At 44.5% G+C, this 14,399-nt stretch overlaps 1 protein-coding gene across 1 annotated transcript in view; it reads left to right on the top strand.

Annotated features, from left to right (window-relative positions):
• Nucleotides 1–13,951, top strand: part of gsk3ba (glycogen synthase kinase 3 beta, genome duplicate a) — a 141,949-nt gene extending 127,998 nt beyond the window's left edge. Inside the window, exons 10-11 of the mRNA XM_055644300.1 lie at nucleotides 7,680–7,778; nucleotides 11,323–13,951. Of these exons, the coding sequence (XP_055500275.1) occupies nucleotides 7,680–7,778; nucleotides 11,323–11,393 (170 nt within the window). The 3' untranslated portion in view covers nucleotides 11,394–13,951. The remainder of the gene's footprint in view (nucleotides 1–7,679; nucleotides 7,779–11,322) is intronic.
• The last annotated feature ends 448 nt before the right edge of the window (nucleotides 13,952–14,399 follow it).

Raw genomic sequence — 14,399 nt, 5'->3', positions numbered from 1 at the left:
AAATGCTGTATACTCACGACGTCAGGAAATCCTTCAGAGGGGTGAACCCCCGAAAAGCGCCTGGACCTGATGGTATACCCGGTAGTGTTCTAAAAACCTGTGCGGACCAACTGGCTGGAGGTTTTACGGACATTTTCAACCTCCTCTGAGGTCCCCACCTGCTTTAAAAGGGCATCAATTATACCGGTGCCCAAGAAGAGTAAGGTGATGTGCCTCAATGACTATCGACCAGTGGCATTAACGCCGGTGGTGATGAAGTGCTTTGAAAGGTTGATCATGGAGCAAATTAACTCCTACCTCGACAAAACCCTGGACCCACTGCAGTTCGTATACCGCCACAACAGATCAACGGTGGATGTGATCCCGCTGGCCCTCCACTCCGCTCTGGACCACTTGGACAACAAAAACTCATATGTCAGGCTGTTATTCATCGATTACAGCTCGGCATTTAATACAATCCAAACTGGTTACCAAACTCGCAGAACTAGGTCTCTGCGCATCCCTTTGACAACTGGATCCTCGACTTCCTCATCCACAGACCACAGTCTGTTTGTATTGGTGGAAATGTGTCAGCCTCGATAACAATCAGCACGGGAGCACCTCAAGGCTGCGTGCTCAGCCCCCTGCTGTACTCACTCTATACCCATGACTGCGTAGCGAACCACAGTGCGAACTCCATCATCAAGTTCGCTGACGACACCACTGTTGTGGGGCGTATCACTGATGGGGATGAGTCGGAGTATAGAAGGGAGATCGAGCAACTGTCCATATGGTGCCAGCGCAATAACCTGACCCTCAACACCAGCAAAACCAAGGAACTGATTGTGGACTTCGGAAGGAGTAGGAGGGGGACCCACAGCCCCGTTTATATCAACGGGTCGATGGTTGAAAGGGTCAAGAGCTTCAAATTCCTGGGCGTGCACATCTCTGAAGATCTTTCCTGGTTCAAGAACACTAACGCAATCATCAAGAAAGCTCATCAGCGCCTCTACTTCCTGAGAAGATTATGGAGAGTCGGTATGTCAAGGAAGAATCTCTCTAACTTCTACAGGTGCACAGTAGAGAGCATGCTGACCAGTTGCATCATGGCTTGGTTCGGCAACTTGAGCGCCCTGGAGAGGAAAAGACTACAAAAAGTAGTAAACACTGCCCAGTCCATCATCGGCTCTGACCTTCCTTCCATCGAGGGGATTTATTGCTGTCGCTGCCTCAAAAAGGCTGGCAGTATCATCAAAGACCCACACCATCCTGGCCACACACTCATCTCCCTGCTACCTTCAGGTAGAAGGTACAGGAGCCTGAAGACTGCAACAACCAGGTTCAGGAATACCTACTTCCCCACAGCCATCAGGCTATTAAACCTGGCTCGTACAAAACTCTGATTATTAATAACCCATTATCTGTTATTTGCACTTTATTAGTTTATTTATTCATGTGTGTATATATCTATATTATGGTATATGGACACACTGATCTGTTTTGTAGTAAATGCCTACTATGTTCTGTGTGCTGAAGCAAAGCAAGAATTTCATTGTCCTATCAGGGACACATGACAATAAACTCACTTGATACTCAAGACTGCTTTGGCAGCTCATAATTTACCATGCACGAGGCACTGAATGATCCACAGAATTGTAATATACACCACAATTTGTAATCTTTGGCATGGTCTTATCACTCACTCGTATCTGTGCATTCAAGCCAGGAGGTCCACGTTGGTTTAATGAAGACAAAAGGGGCATGCCATGTGCAGCTTCAGACATACTTAAACATGAGTAGTGAGGCTGTAACACGAGGCTAGGGGATTAACAGAGTTAAGGCAATCCTCGACCAATGGATCGGATCAAAGGTCTGAAGTCCAGCTACATCCATTCACGAATGGTGGCCATCAGTTGAATGGTTAGCAGAAGGCGGAGACTCCAAGACAAACCTGTCCTCGAACAGTGGCTGAATTCCAGAGGTCAGATGAAAGTGTCTGTCATGGCATTAAGGGAGAATCTGATCAGGTGCAGCATCAGGGAGCATGGATCAAATAGTCATCAGGAAGAAAGATCACCCCTCGGCCTCTGACAGAATGAGCCCATCTTGTCCAATCTCTCCTTATGTCTGCAGCACTTTTTTCTAGGCAACATCTCTTCTTCATCCTCTATTGCTACTGCATCTTGCTTGTGGTCACTAGTAATTTACACACTTCCCACGTGCGATCTGACCAATGTTTTTTGTAATGGTGCAACATGAAGTCCCAACTCTTACGCTCGGTACTGGAGCCCATGCAGAAAGCGTACCAAATGCCTCCTTCTCCACCTTATCTGTGTCAACATTTTCAGGGAGCAATGGACATGCATCCCAAGGTCTCCCTGTACATCGAAACTCTTAAGTTCCCTGCTAAGATCTATTTGCCCTGCAAAAGTGCATTTGATTTAGAGATCCAGCATGGAAACAGGCCCTCCAAACCACTGTCCATGCAAACCATTGATCACCCATTCACACTAGTTCTGTTATCTCACCTTCTCATCCACTCCCTACACATTAGGGACAATTTACAGAGGCCAATAATCCTACAAACCTGCACGCCTTTGGGATGTGGGAGGAAGCCAGAGCACCCGGAGGAAACCCATGCGATCACAGGGTGAACGTGCAAACTCCATGCAGACAGCATCTGAGTTCAAGATTGAACCTGTGTCTCTGATGCTGTGAAGCAGCGGCTCCACCTGTGGTGCCACTGTGCCGCCCATATCTCATTTGTCTGGATTAAATGCTACCTTCTACCACTTTTCAGCTGATAGATATCTTGCTATGTTGTAAGACAATTGCTATCTACAGCTCCAGCCATCTGGAAACTTTCTAATGGGACCCTTCTCATTCATCCAAGTCATTTACAATAATACAATATACAATACGGTTTATTTGTCACATTGCACATAAGTGCAAGTGAAATGAATATGTCAGCAGCGGTACAATTATAAAGAACACACACAAAAACACAATAAAAATTTAACATAAACATCCACTGCAGCATTCATCACTGTGGTGGAAGGCACACAATTTGGCCAGTCCTCCTCCATTTTCCCCCGTGGTCGGGACCTCAACCCTCCGCAGCCGTTGCTGCGGGCGTCCAGATGGTAAAAGGACAAGGTACAAGTCCAGGTAAGTCCAGAGTCGGCTCTTCCCCACCGGAGACTGCGGCTTTAAGTTGGTGTAGGCCACAGGCCGGCGGTCGAAGGTTTAAAGTCCCCGCCGCGCCGCAGCCAGAAGCACCGCAGACCGCAGGGCCAGCGGTCGAAGCTCCCCTCCAGGGGTGATGGTAAGTCGCCACTGCGCCCGCGGTAGAAGTTGGACGCGGGCCGGCAGTGATGGCTTCTTCTTCCCCCGGGTCCCCCACGAGGGATCCCGGGCTGTAGACGCCGCGCCAGCTGGTGCTGTGCAGACCGCGGCTTCAGGCTGCTGGTTGCCCCGGGCCAGCGAAACGGAGCACTCCCCTCCAGCGAGCCCCAGCGAGGGCTCACCCGCTCCATGGCGAGAGTCCACACTGCACCCACCGCTGAAGTCCCGAGTGTGTCTCCGGGAAAGGCCGCGCCGATCATTGCTGTTAGGCCACGGAGAGGCGACTTGGAAAAAGCCGCCTCTCCATGGAGGAAGCGGCTGAAATGGTTTCCCCCTCCCCAACCCCCACACAAAACACACCGAGAAACATTAAAAACATACATTAAAACATACTAAAAAAAAAAAAAAAAGTTGAAAAAACTAACGCTGCTGACAGGGCTGCCGCCATTGCAGCGTCCCCACCGATGTACATACTACAATACAACAATGGTCCCAGCACTGATTCCCAGACTTACAGTGCCCTCCATCATTTATTTATTTGCCTCTGTACTCCACAATTTGAGATTTGTAATAGAAAAAAAATCACATGTGGCTAGAGTGCACATTGTCAGATTTTATTAAAGGCCATTTTTATACATTTTGGTTTCACAATGTAGAAATTACAGCTGTGTTCATACATAGACCCTCATTTCAGGGCACCATAATATTTGGGACACATGGCCTCACAGGTGTATGTAATTGCTCAGGTGTGTTTAATTGCCTCCTTAATGCAGGTATAAGAGAGCTCTCAGCGCCTAGTCTATCCTCCAGTCTTTCCATCACCTTTAGACATTTTTATTGCTGTTTATTGACATGAGGACCAAAGTTGTGCCAATGAAAGTCAAAGAAGTCATTACGACTTCTGAAAATAGACTGGCAGGCTAAGGAAGACCTCCACAGCTGATGACAGAGGAATTCTCTCTATAATAAATAAAAATCCCCAAACACCTGTCCGACAGATCAGAAACATTCTTCAGGAGTCAGGTGTGGATTTGTCAATGACCACTGTCCGCAGAAGGCTTCTTGAACAGAAATACAGAGGCTACACTGCAAGATGTAAACCGCAAAAATAGGATGGCCAGGCTACAGTTTGCCAAGAAGTACTTAAGAGCAACCACAGTTCTGGAAAAAGGTCTTGTGGCCAGATGAGACGAAGATTAACTTACAGAGTGATTTAGGCCATTTGGAAAAATGGGCTGAAAGATGGCAGATGGAGTTTAATGCTGATAAATGTGAGGTGCTACACCTTGGCAGGACAAATCAAAATAGGACGTACATGGTAAATGGTAGGGAATTGAAGAATACAGTTAAACAGAGGGATCTGGGTATAACCGTGCATAGTTCCTTGAAGGTGGAATCTCATATAGATAGGGTGGTAAAGAAAGCTTTTGGTATGCTAGCCTTTATAAATCAGAGCATTGAGTATAGAAGCTGGGATGTAATGTTAAAATTGTACAAGGCATTGGTGAGACCAAATCTGGAGTATGGTGTACAATTTTGGTCGCCCAATTATAGGAAGGATGTCAACAAAATAGAGAGAGTACAGAGGAGATTTACTAGAATGTTGCCTGGGTTTCAACAACTAAGTTACAGAGATAGGTTGAATAAGTTAGGTCTTTATTCTCTGGAGCGCAGAAGGTTAAGGGGGGACCTGATAGAGGTCTTTAAATTGATGAGAGGGATAGACAGAATTGATGTGGATAAGCTTTTCCCACTGAGAGTAGGGAAGATTCAAACAAGGGGACATGACTTGAGAATTAAGGGACAGAAGTTTAGGGGTAACATGAGGGGGGGAACTTCTTTACTCAGAGAGTGGTAGCGTGTGTGGAATGAGCTTCCAGTGGAAGTGGTGGAGGCAGGTTCATTGGTATCATTTAAAAATAAATTGGATAGGCATATGGATGAGAAGGGAATGGAGGGTTATGGTATGAGTGCAGGCAGGTGGGACTAAGGGGGAAAAAAATTTGTTCGGCACGGACTTGTAGGGCCGAGATGGCCTGTTTCCGTGCTGTAATTGTTATATGGTTATATGGTTAACTTGTATCAGAGTGATGGCAAGAGCAAAGTATAGAGGAGAGAAGGAACTGCCCAAGATCAAAAGCAAACCACCTCAACTGTGAAACACGGTGGTGGGGGTGTTATGGCCTGGGCATGTATGGCCGCTGAAGGTACTGGCTCACTTATCTTCATTGATGATACAACTGCTGATGGTAGTAGCATAATGAATTCTGAAGTGTATGGACACATCCTATCTGCTCAAGTTCAAACAAATGCCTCAAAACTCATTGTCCGGCAGTTCATTCTACAACAAGACAATGATCCCAAACATACTGCTAAAGCAAGAAAAATTGTCAACTCTTGAGTGGCCAAGTTAATCACCCGATCTGAACCCAATTGAGCATGCCTTTTATAGGCTGAAGAGAAAATTGAAGGGGATTTGCCCCCAAAACAAGCATAAGCTAAAAATGGCTGCAATACAGGCCTGGCAGAGCATCACCAGAGAAGACACCCAGCAACTGGTGATGTCCATGAATCGCAGACTTCAAGCAGTCATTGCATGCAAAGGATATGCAACAAAATACTAATACATGACTACTTTCATTTACATGACATTGCTGTGTCCCAAACATTATGGTGCCCTGAAATGGGGGGAATATGTATAAACACTGCTGTAATTGCTACATGGTGAAACCAAAATGTATAAAAATGGTCTTTATTAAACCACATGTGTGTTATCTGCCACCCGTCACCAAGCCAGGATCCAGTTTGCCAACATGCTGAAGATGCCTTGTAACTTAACCTTCTGGCCCATCCAACATGCTAGCCCTTGTCAAAAGCCTTGTAAAGTAAAGTAAAGTAGCCTTTATTGTCATTCAGACCTTTCGGTCTGAACGAAATTTCGTTGCCTGCAGTCATACATATAATAAAAATGACAAAAACACCCAATAAACACCACTGAGTTTACCAAACACCTCCTCACTGTGATGGAAGGCAAAAATCTTAAAGTTCTTGTCTCTTCCCTCCTCTTTCTCCTTCTGCTCCGACCTGTGAGCCCCCGACGTTGTCGTCTACCGGGCCCGTGGCCGATCCTCCGAGGTCAGGTCGTCGCTGCCGCCGGGACGCCACAGCTCTGCTGCCGGTGCCGCTGGAACGCCACATCTCCGATGTTGCCATCAGAACGCCACAGCACCGCTGCCGGGTCGCTGCTGATGCTGGAACGCCACAGCACCGCTGCCGGAACGCCACAGCACCGCTGCCGGAACGCCACAGCACCGCTGCCGGAACGCCACAGCACCGCTGCTGGAACGCCACAGCTCCGCTGCCGGAACACCACAGCTCCGATGTTGCCGCTGGAACGCTGCCCCAGCTCCGCCATTAGGCCTCGGCGCAGACGGAGACGGACACGGGGGATACGACAAGAGAAGTCGCATCCCCCTCGAAGGAAGAGACCAAAAACACGTTCCCCCCACACCCATACACAACATAATAAAATAAAACCAAAAATTAACTAAAACGGGACAAAAGAACAAACAAAAAAAAGAAAAAACAAACGGACTGCAGGCGAACCGCAGCTGCTAAGGCTGTGCCGCCATCTTGGTCCATGTAAACATTGTCTTCAGAGTTCTGCAGGTGGAAGACAGGATGGATAGTGGTTTCTGCTCTAGGACAGCAGAGTCTAGAACTAGAGGATACAGGTTTAAGAGGAGAGTTGAGAAATGTCAAGGTGATGTGATGGGCAGTTTTTGCTTGCAGTACGGTGGTTATCTGGATCGAGCTGCCAGCGGAAATAGCAGAGGAAAATATAATGACAATGTTTAGAAAACATTGGGACGGGTATTTGGATAGGAATAGTGAAGAGGGTTGTGGACCTAGTGCAGGCAAATGGGATTGGTGTGAGTAGGTATCACATGAATAAGGTGGACTGAACGGGTCTCATTTCTGTGTTGTTTGATTCCATGGTAAAATAAACTGTCACAGCATCTTGTAGATTCCACAGGATGGCTGTGGCCATCATGATTTCAGTAGAAATTAGTAGAATACATGAAAATAGAATTTAAGATAATCAAAGATAAAAGTCTTATTCCAGAAGATTTCTTCTAACACCAAAACACAAATACTTGGAACAGTCAGCAAATGATGCTCATGTTCACATTTTACTAATGGTCCTTCTGTTGTACTCACCAACACGAAAGATTTCCATTGTATTGTTCGAGTCATCAAAATGATTGAACTGTTCAGTATGAAGCCCAGCTAGCGCTTCCACTGGAGGTAATCTGGTGCATAAGATGCATTAAGCATTTCTCTTGTGTTTGCAGAACTGTCGAGCAACCCCGCACTGGCAACAATCCTTATCCCCCCTCACATTCGGAATCAGCCTCCTGCTTCAACTCCAACGAATGCTTCCGCAGTGTCAGGTGGGTGTCGTTGAGTGAATTATTTCAGTTTGCCGCTGGGAATTTTGTTTGGTTTAAGTTAGAGATACAGCATGAAAAGAGGCCCTTTGGCTCACCGAGCCCACACCGACCATCCAGCACCCGTTCACGTCAGCTCTGTAATCCCACTATCTCATCCACTCCCCACGAACTTGGGGCAATTTTACAGAGGCCAATTAACCTACATATCTGTACGGCTTTGGGATGTTGGAGGAAACCCACACGGTCACGGGGAGAACGTGCACACTCCACAGTCAGTGCCCGAGGTCAGGATTGACACCGTGAAACAGCAGCTCTACCAGTTGCACCACTGTACTGCCCTCTTTACCACTAAGTATTTTCTCCAAAGAAATGGTTTGGGTTCAGGTTATTGCCACTTGTACCCAGGTACAGAGAGACGGTTTGTTTGGCGTGCGATCAGATCAGATATCACTACAGATAAAACTCAAACTCCAGTACAATAGGTAAAGCAAAGGGGAAGATAGAGTACAGAATATAGTTCTCAGCATTGCAGCCCATGTGTTTCCCAGGCAAAGTCCAGCATCCACAATGGGGTGGAGATGAATAAGAGGCAGCGGGGCCACACAATGGCACAGCTGTAGAGTTGCTGCCTAACAGCGCCAGAGACCCGAGGTTGATCCTGACTACACGTGCTGCCGTTTGTACATTCTCTCTGTGATCACGTTGGTTTCTTCCCACACTGCAAATGTTTGTAGGTTAATTGGCTTCTGTAAAATTGTAAGTTGTCTCTAGTATGTAGGATAGTGCTAGTGTACAGGGTAGACAAAAGTGCTGGAGAAATTCAGCGGGTGCAGCAGCATCTATGGAGCGAAGGAAATAGGCAACGTTTCGGCCCGAAACGTTGCCTATTTCCTTCGCTCCATAGATGCTGCTGCACCCGCTGAGTCTCTCCAGCACTTTTGTCTACCTTCGATTTTCCAGCATCTGCAGTTCCTTCTTAAACACTAGTGTACGGGGTGATCACTGGTCAGCACGGACTGGGTGGGCCAAAGGGCCTGTTTGAGCACTGTATCTCCAAAGTCAAAAGTAACCAGAATATCATTAGAACATTTGGAAATGGTGCTGGATTCACTGGTAGGAAAGAGATTACAAAGAGTAGAGAGATTGTATCGGACGATAGTAGATCCTTCTGTGCAACCAGCATGCAAAGAGTCGCCATACTCCAGCATCATCTGCAATGTATATGGATAAACATAATTTCAGGCAGTCCAATTCTGTGATACAATGAAATTGTAATCTTATCTCTATGAAACCTGTAATAAAACAAAGAGGGAATAATACTGAAAGAGAGAATCGGGTGAAGCTGACAGATATCCCAATGAGAACGGTGAAACCATGGAAGTATGGTATGATGAGGTTTTCCTGTGGTTGCATTTATCACCCACAGATATCAGTTGCTGCCTCTATAACTTCCGTGTTGACAGGACCAGAGTTTAAAGTAAACTTTATCTGAAAAATATTCTCGTCAGGAATTTGAAATCTAATTCTTCTATTGATATCTATAAGATGACTTTAATATTTTCTCCTGCATCATTCAATCTTTGTTTTATTACAGGTATCATGGAGATAAGATTACAATTTTATTATATGACAGAATTGAACTGCTTGAAATTACTGCTCTAATTTATCACAGTGTCCGTCTACACATTTTTTTCATGCCTTGTTTTTCTACGCGAGATGGAAGTTGTGAGGTTGCACTCATTTTATACCAAGATCACACAGAACAATAAGTTGGGGTAGAATTTGTGGTGAAGTTTATATGAGGAATTTGCAGCAAATGTGTTGTTTTGCATATTCACACGAAGCTAAACCTTTGTAGTGAATGAATCACATGATGACAAGGTTAATGGGATATACTAAAATACACAAAGTGCTGGTGTAAGTCAGTGGGTCAGGCAGCATCCCTGGAGAACATGGATAGGTGATGTTTTGGGTCTGATGAATGCTATATCGTTGCAGAGGTGAGCAGTGATTTTTGCTTGGTGTGAGTAAACTGGTACTAGGGACAACAAAGATAGACAAAATGCTGGAGTAACTCTGCGGGACAGGCAGCATCTCTGGAGAGAAGGAATGGGCGACTTTTTGGGTCGAGACCCTTCTTCAGACTGATGTCAGGGGAGTGGGCGAGACAAAGATAGAATGTAGTCGGAGACAGTAAGACTGGTGGGAGAACTGGTGGGAGGATGGACAGAAAGGGAAAGCAAGGGCTATTTGAAGTTAGAGAAGTCAATGTTCATACCGCTGGGGTGTAAGTTACCCAAGCGAAATATGAGGCGCAGTTCCTCCAATTTGCACTGGGCCTCGCTCTGACAATGGAGAAGACCCAGGACAGAAAGGTCAGATTGGGAATGGGAGGGGGAGTTCAGGTAGGCAGGTAAGGCAGACTGAGCGGAGCTGTTCAGCGAAACGATCGCTGAGCCAGCGCTTGGTCTCGCCGATGTAGAGAGGCTGACACCTGGAACAGCAGATGCAGTAGATGAGGTTGGAGGTGGTGGAAGTGAACCTCTGCCTGGCCTGGAAAGACTGTTGGGGTCCTTGGATGGAGTCGAGGGGGGAGGTAAAGAGACAGGTTGCATCTCCTGCGGTTGTAGGGGAAACTACCTGATGAGGGGGTGGTTTGGGTGGGAAGGGACGAGTTGACCAGGGAGTTGCGGAGGGAACGGTCTCTGCGGAAAGCAGAAAGGAGTGGAGATGTGAAGATTTGGCCAGTCATTGGATTCCGTTGGAGGTGGCGAAAGTGTTGGAGGATTATATTCTGTATGCGACGGCTGATGGGGTGGAAGGTGAGGACGGTGAGGGGGGAGGGGGAGTAAGAGCGAGGCTGCAGGATATCGAGGAGACCCTGGCGAGAGCCTCATCTATAATGGAAGAGGGGAACCCCCCTTTCCTTAAGAATGAGGACATCTCCGATGATCCAGTTTGGAAAACCTCATCCTCTTTCTTCATCCCCTCCCCCTTCCCAGTTCTCCCACCAGTCTTACTGTCTCCAACTACATTCTATCTTTGTCTCGCCCACTCCCCCGACATCAATCTAAAGAAGGGTCTCGACCCGAAATGTCATCCATTCCTTCTCTCCAGAGACGTTACTCCAGCATTTTGTGTCTACCTTCGATGTAAACTAGCATCTGCAGTTCTTTCCTACTAACTTGGGACAAGACAGGTTTAATTTTTAGAATGGGTTCATCAAACATGTGCATGCATGCAATGAAAGTAACACTAGTTCCTGCAGTGGAGGAAACTATTGCTGAGTGTGTAGGAAGGAACTACAGATGCTAGTGGACACTGAATGCTGGAGTATCTCAGCGGGACAGGCAGCATCTCTGGAGAAAAGGAATAGGTGATGTTTCAGGTCGAGACCCTTCTTCAGACAGAGTCAGGGAGAGGGAAACGATGGCTGAGTTTTGGAATCAAAACAGAGTTGGGATAGCACGGATAAATGCATTCCACGAGTCAAGCTTTTGCAAAACGTTGTCTAAAATGTGCTCTCTCACCACTTGTTTTCCAGATACAAATGCTGCTGTGGACCGTGGACAGTCAACCAATGCAGCTTCAGCCTCTGCATCCAACTCAACCTGAGACAGGGCAAGCCCGCCCACCTCAGATGTCCAGTCAGCTGCAACCATGCTGGTCAACCACCAACAATACAACAACGTCATTAGTGTTCATTTTATTTAATCTTGTTTTAAACAAAAAAACACGTACAAATTAAATACAAAACCAATCATTTACTCACTGAAGAGGGATTGAAAAAGGAATGTGGGGCAAGGTTAACTCTTCCCTTGACAATCTTTTATTGAAGTCTGCCATTGCGTTCAAATCTCCCGCGCTCGGGCAAACACTTGAAACACTGAGGTGTGTTTCACTCTGGTGTAGACTTTGGATTTGGCAAAAAATCGATTGGCGTCAGATTCCCTCCAAAGAATCTGAGTGAGAAGTGGTCGTATTTTGGTATGGGTGGTAAGCTTTATCCGTACCAGCACAAATGGACAATACAGATCCACTCTGGCAATCACTGTTACACAAAAAGCAAAGACTGCAGTCACCATAATATCCCCCCTGGTGAGGAGAGGTTTGACCTTTTTTGTCACTTGATTATTTAACTGTTCAGGACTAATTGTGATCCAATTCTGTACTAGTCCCATTTATTTAAATCGAGTCATTGCAAAATCAGTGTATTGTGTACACCCCAGTTAAATGTATAGAACAAATCCATAGTAGGTTTCTGAACTACACCAACTGAAATACAATCTTGAGTTCTCGAAGGAGTGTAAAAATTATCCCACTGATTTCAGACTTCTTCCCTCTTCTTCCCTGCCCCCACCCTTTTTTATTTTTTTTGTACATAAAGTATGTGGACCTGGGAACTGATGAGAGTTACAAACATTCAGGGCAAATTTTGTTAATTGTCGGAGAGCTTTTAAAGCCATAGTTACAATTCTGTACTATAGATGCGGAGACAGTGTACAAGGAATTAGTGCTGTATAGTATCTAGTTTTTAGTGCCTTTGCTTCCAATGTTTGCATTTTTTTTAATTGTCCCTCACTGAAGTATATTTGCTGTTTGTTTCATATTTAACCCTTTATGTACCTTTTCACGTCGATTAGAGAGTTTTATTTTGGGTATCAGATTCACACTGCAGTTGGAAAAGAGTTGTACAGAATTGTTGAATACTTCAAAAGTTGCATTTTTTTTATTATTAGTTAAAAAGTTTGGGCTCTCAACAGGTTATGACGATTTAAGATTTGAAGCTGGTGTATTCTACAAAAAAAATAATAGTTTTCCGTTGATTTGGCAGAGTTAATTTGAAAATCTACCATACAAATTTTAGTTCATCATATACATGTATAATCAATTATTTGAACTCTTAATGTGCTACGTCAACTCTGTTTTATTTTCCCAAAATATCCTTAGGCTCTAATAGAAGGAATGAAATGAAACCTGCCAGAGTTGCCACTAGTGCTGCATGAAACTTAGCATTTTAATATACAAATTATTTGACATTTTATAATGCAATTCTTGATTATTTTTTTTTAATGAGTTTTGTTTTACCAAATGCTTTTATCTTGTGTGCACCAGATTAACACTGGAGTGTCCCATTATCAGGTTTCTTTTGAACTATGGCCTTTATTTGGTCAGTTGCAGCTTATGAAGTTTCAAGTGGATTTGTGCTAAGGATGAGAGAACTATTAGGATTTGATTAGTGCCTTAAAAGGAGGAAATTCATATTGCCAATCGAACTTTCCTTCCTAATTGTTGCAACAGGTGTCACACTATTTAAAAATGCCACACTGGTGATATTTTTGACATTTTTCATATCCACGTAAATAAATATATTAAAATATATAATGAGGAAATGCCACTAAATAGAGCAGTGGGAAAAGTGGGCATTGAATTACAAAGGAATAAAAGGCATGTTTAATCAGAATGGTTTGCTCATCCTTAATACATCTCTGGCTGCAATATATATACATATATATATATAGTATATATACATATATATGCATAGCCCTTACATATATACACACATATATGTGTGTATGTGTGTGTATATATATGTGTGGGTGTGTGTGTGTGTATATATATATCCCTTACAAGCAACAAGGTATGGACTGGTATTGTACCAGGAGTGAGTGGATTTCAAGGCTTAGTTAGTTGTTCCATCATGGAATGTTCTCTGTCCACCTTGTCACTTGGTGGATTTGGATAGTGTATCCTAATGGAGATTCAGCCCTGCAGTTCCCTGGATTTTCTGGCAGTTTAATAATGCACCTAGACGGGGGAAAAAACTGCTTGTGTTTTTATATCTCTAAATCTTTAAACATTTTACTTCTTAGTACGTGTTTTCTTACACCAGGTCCTAGTGTCCTGAGGCTGCTGTGACCCAGCCATCAGTGAGAACATAGATCCACCCAGAGTTTGGAGACCCTGTCTGCCGTTCACCTTTTACACCAGGGCTTGTATGATCAAAGGAAACTATTGAAGTCTCCAAGCCCAGAAAGAAAAGTTATTTTATTTTATTTAAAAAATAAAACAAACACAAATAGGAATTGCATTTTTTAAACCATGGCCTGCAGTTACCCGCTCTGCCAATTGAAGCTACGGAAGACTGTTACATTAGACTGGTCTAAATAGAGCAGTAAATAGAGCAATAAGTAGTGCTCTGTTCACCCACCCCAGTAGATGTTGCTGGGCACTGCAGTGCTGAGCAGACCTGATTATTGACTTTGCATCCTACACTGGCAGGTTTAAAGGAATCCCAAATGATCAGAAAATCATTTGGGATTGGTTTGTACAATTTTTTTGGTATAAACCATTTTTTAATAGCATCAAATATTTTTACAATATGGAAATTAATATTCAAACATATATATTGCATTCTTTATGTTATTTTTAGTATACACTTAATATTCCTCTGTACGGTAAATGGTTACAAAGAAACACATTATAGAAGTGAGGATCCTTGCCATTTTAGCCGACTAGATTGTACAGGGACTGGTTCTAGATGTAGGATGCAGAAGGTAGTGAGTGAGTTAATCATTGATCTGAGCAGATATTTTCATTAGGATCATCTTCATTCCACCA

The sequence above is a fragment of the Leucoraja erinacea genome, chromosome 13 (assembly GCF_028641065.1).
Source record: "Leucoraja erinacea ecotype New England chromosome 13, Leri_hhj_1, whole genome shotgun sequence".
Taxonomy (NCBI): Eukaryota; Metazoa; Chordata; class Chondrichthyes; order Rajiformes; family Rajidae; genus Leucoraja; species Leucoraja erinaceus.
This window is presented reverse-complemented; position numbering and strand designations above follow the sequence as displayed.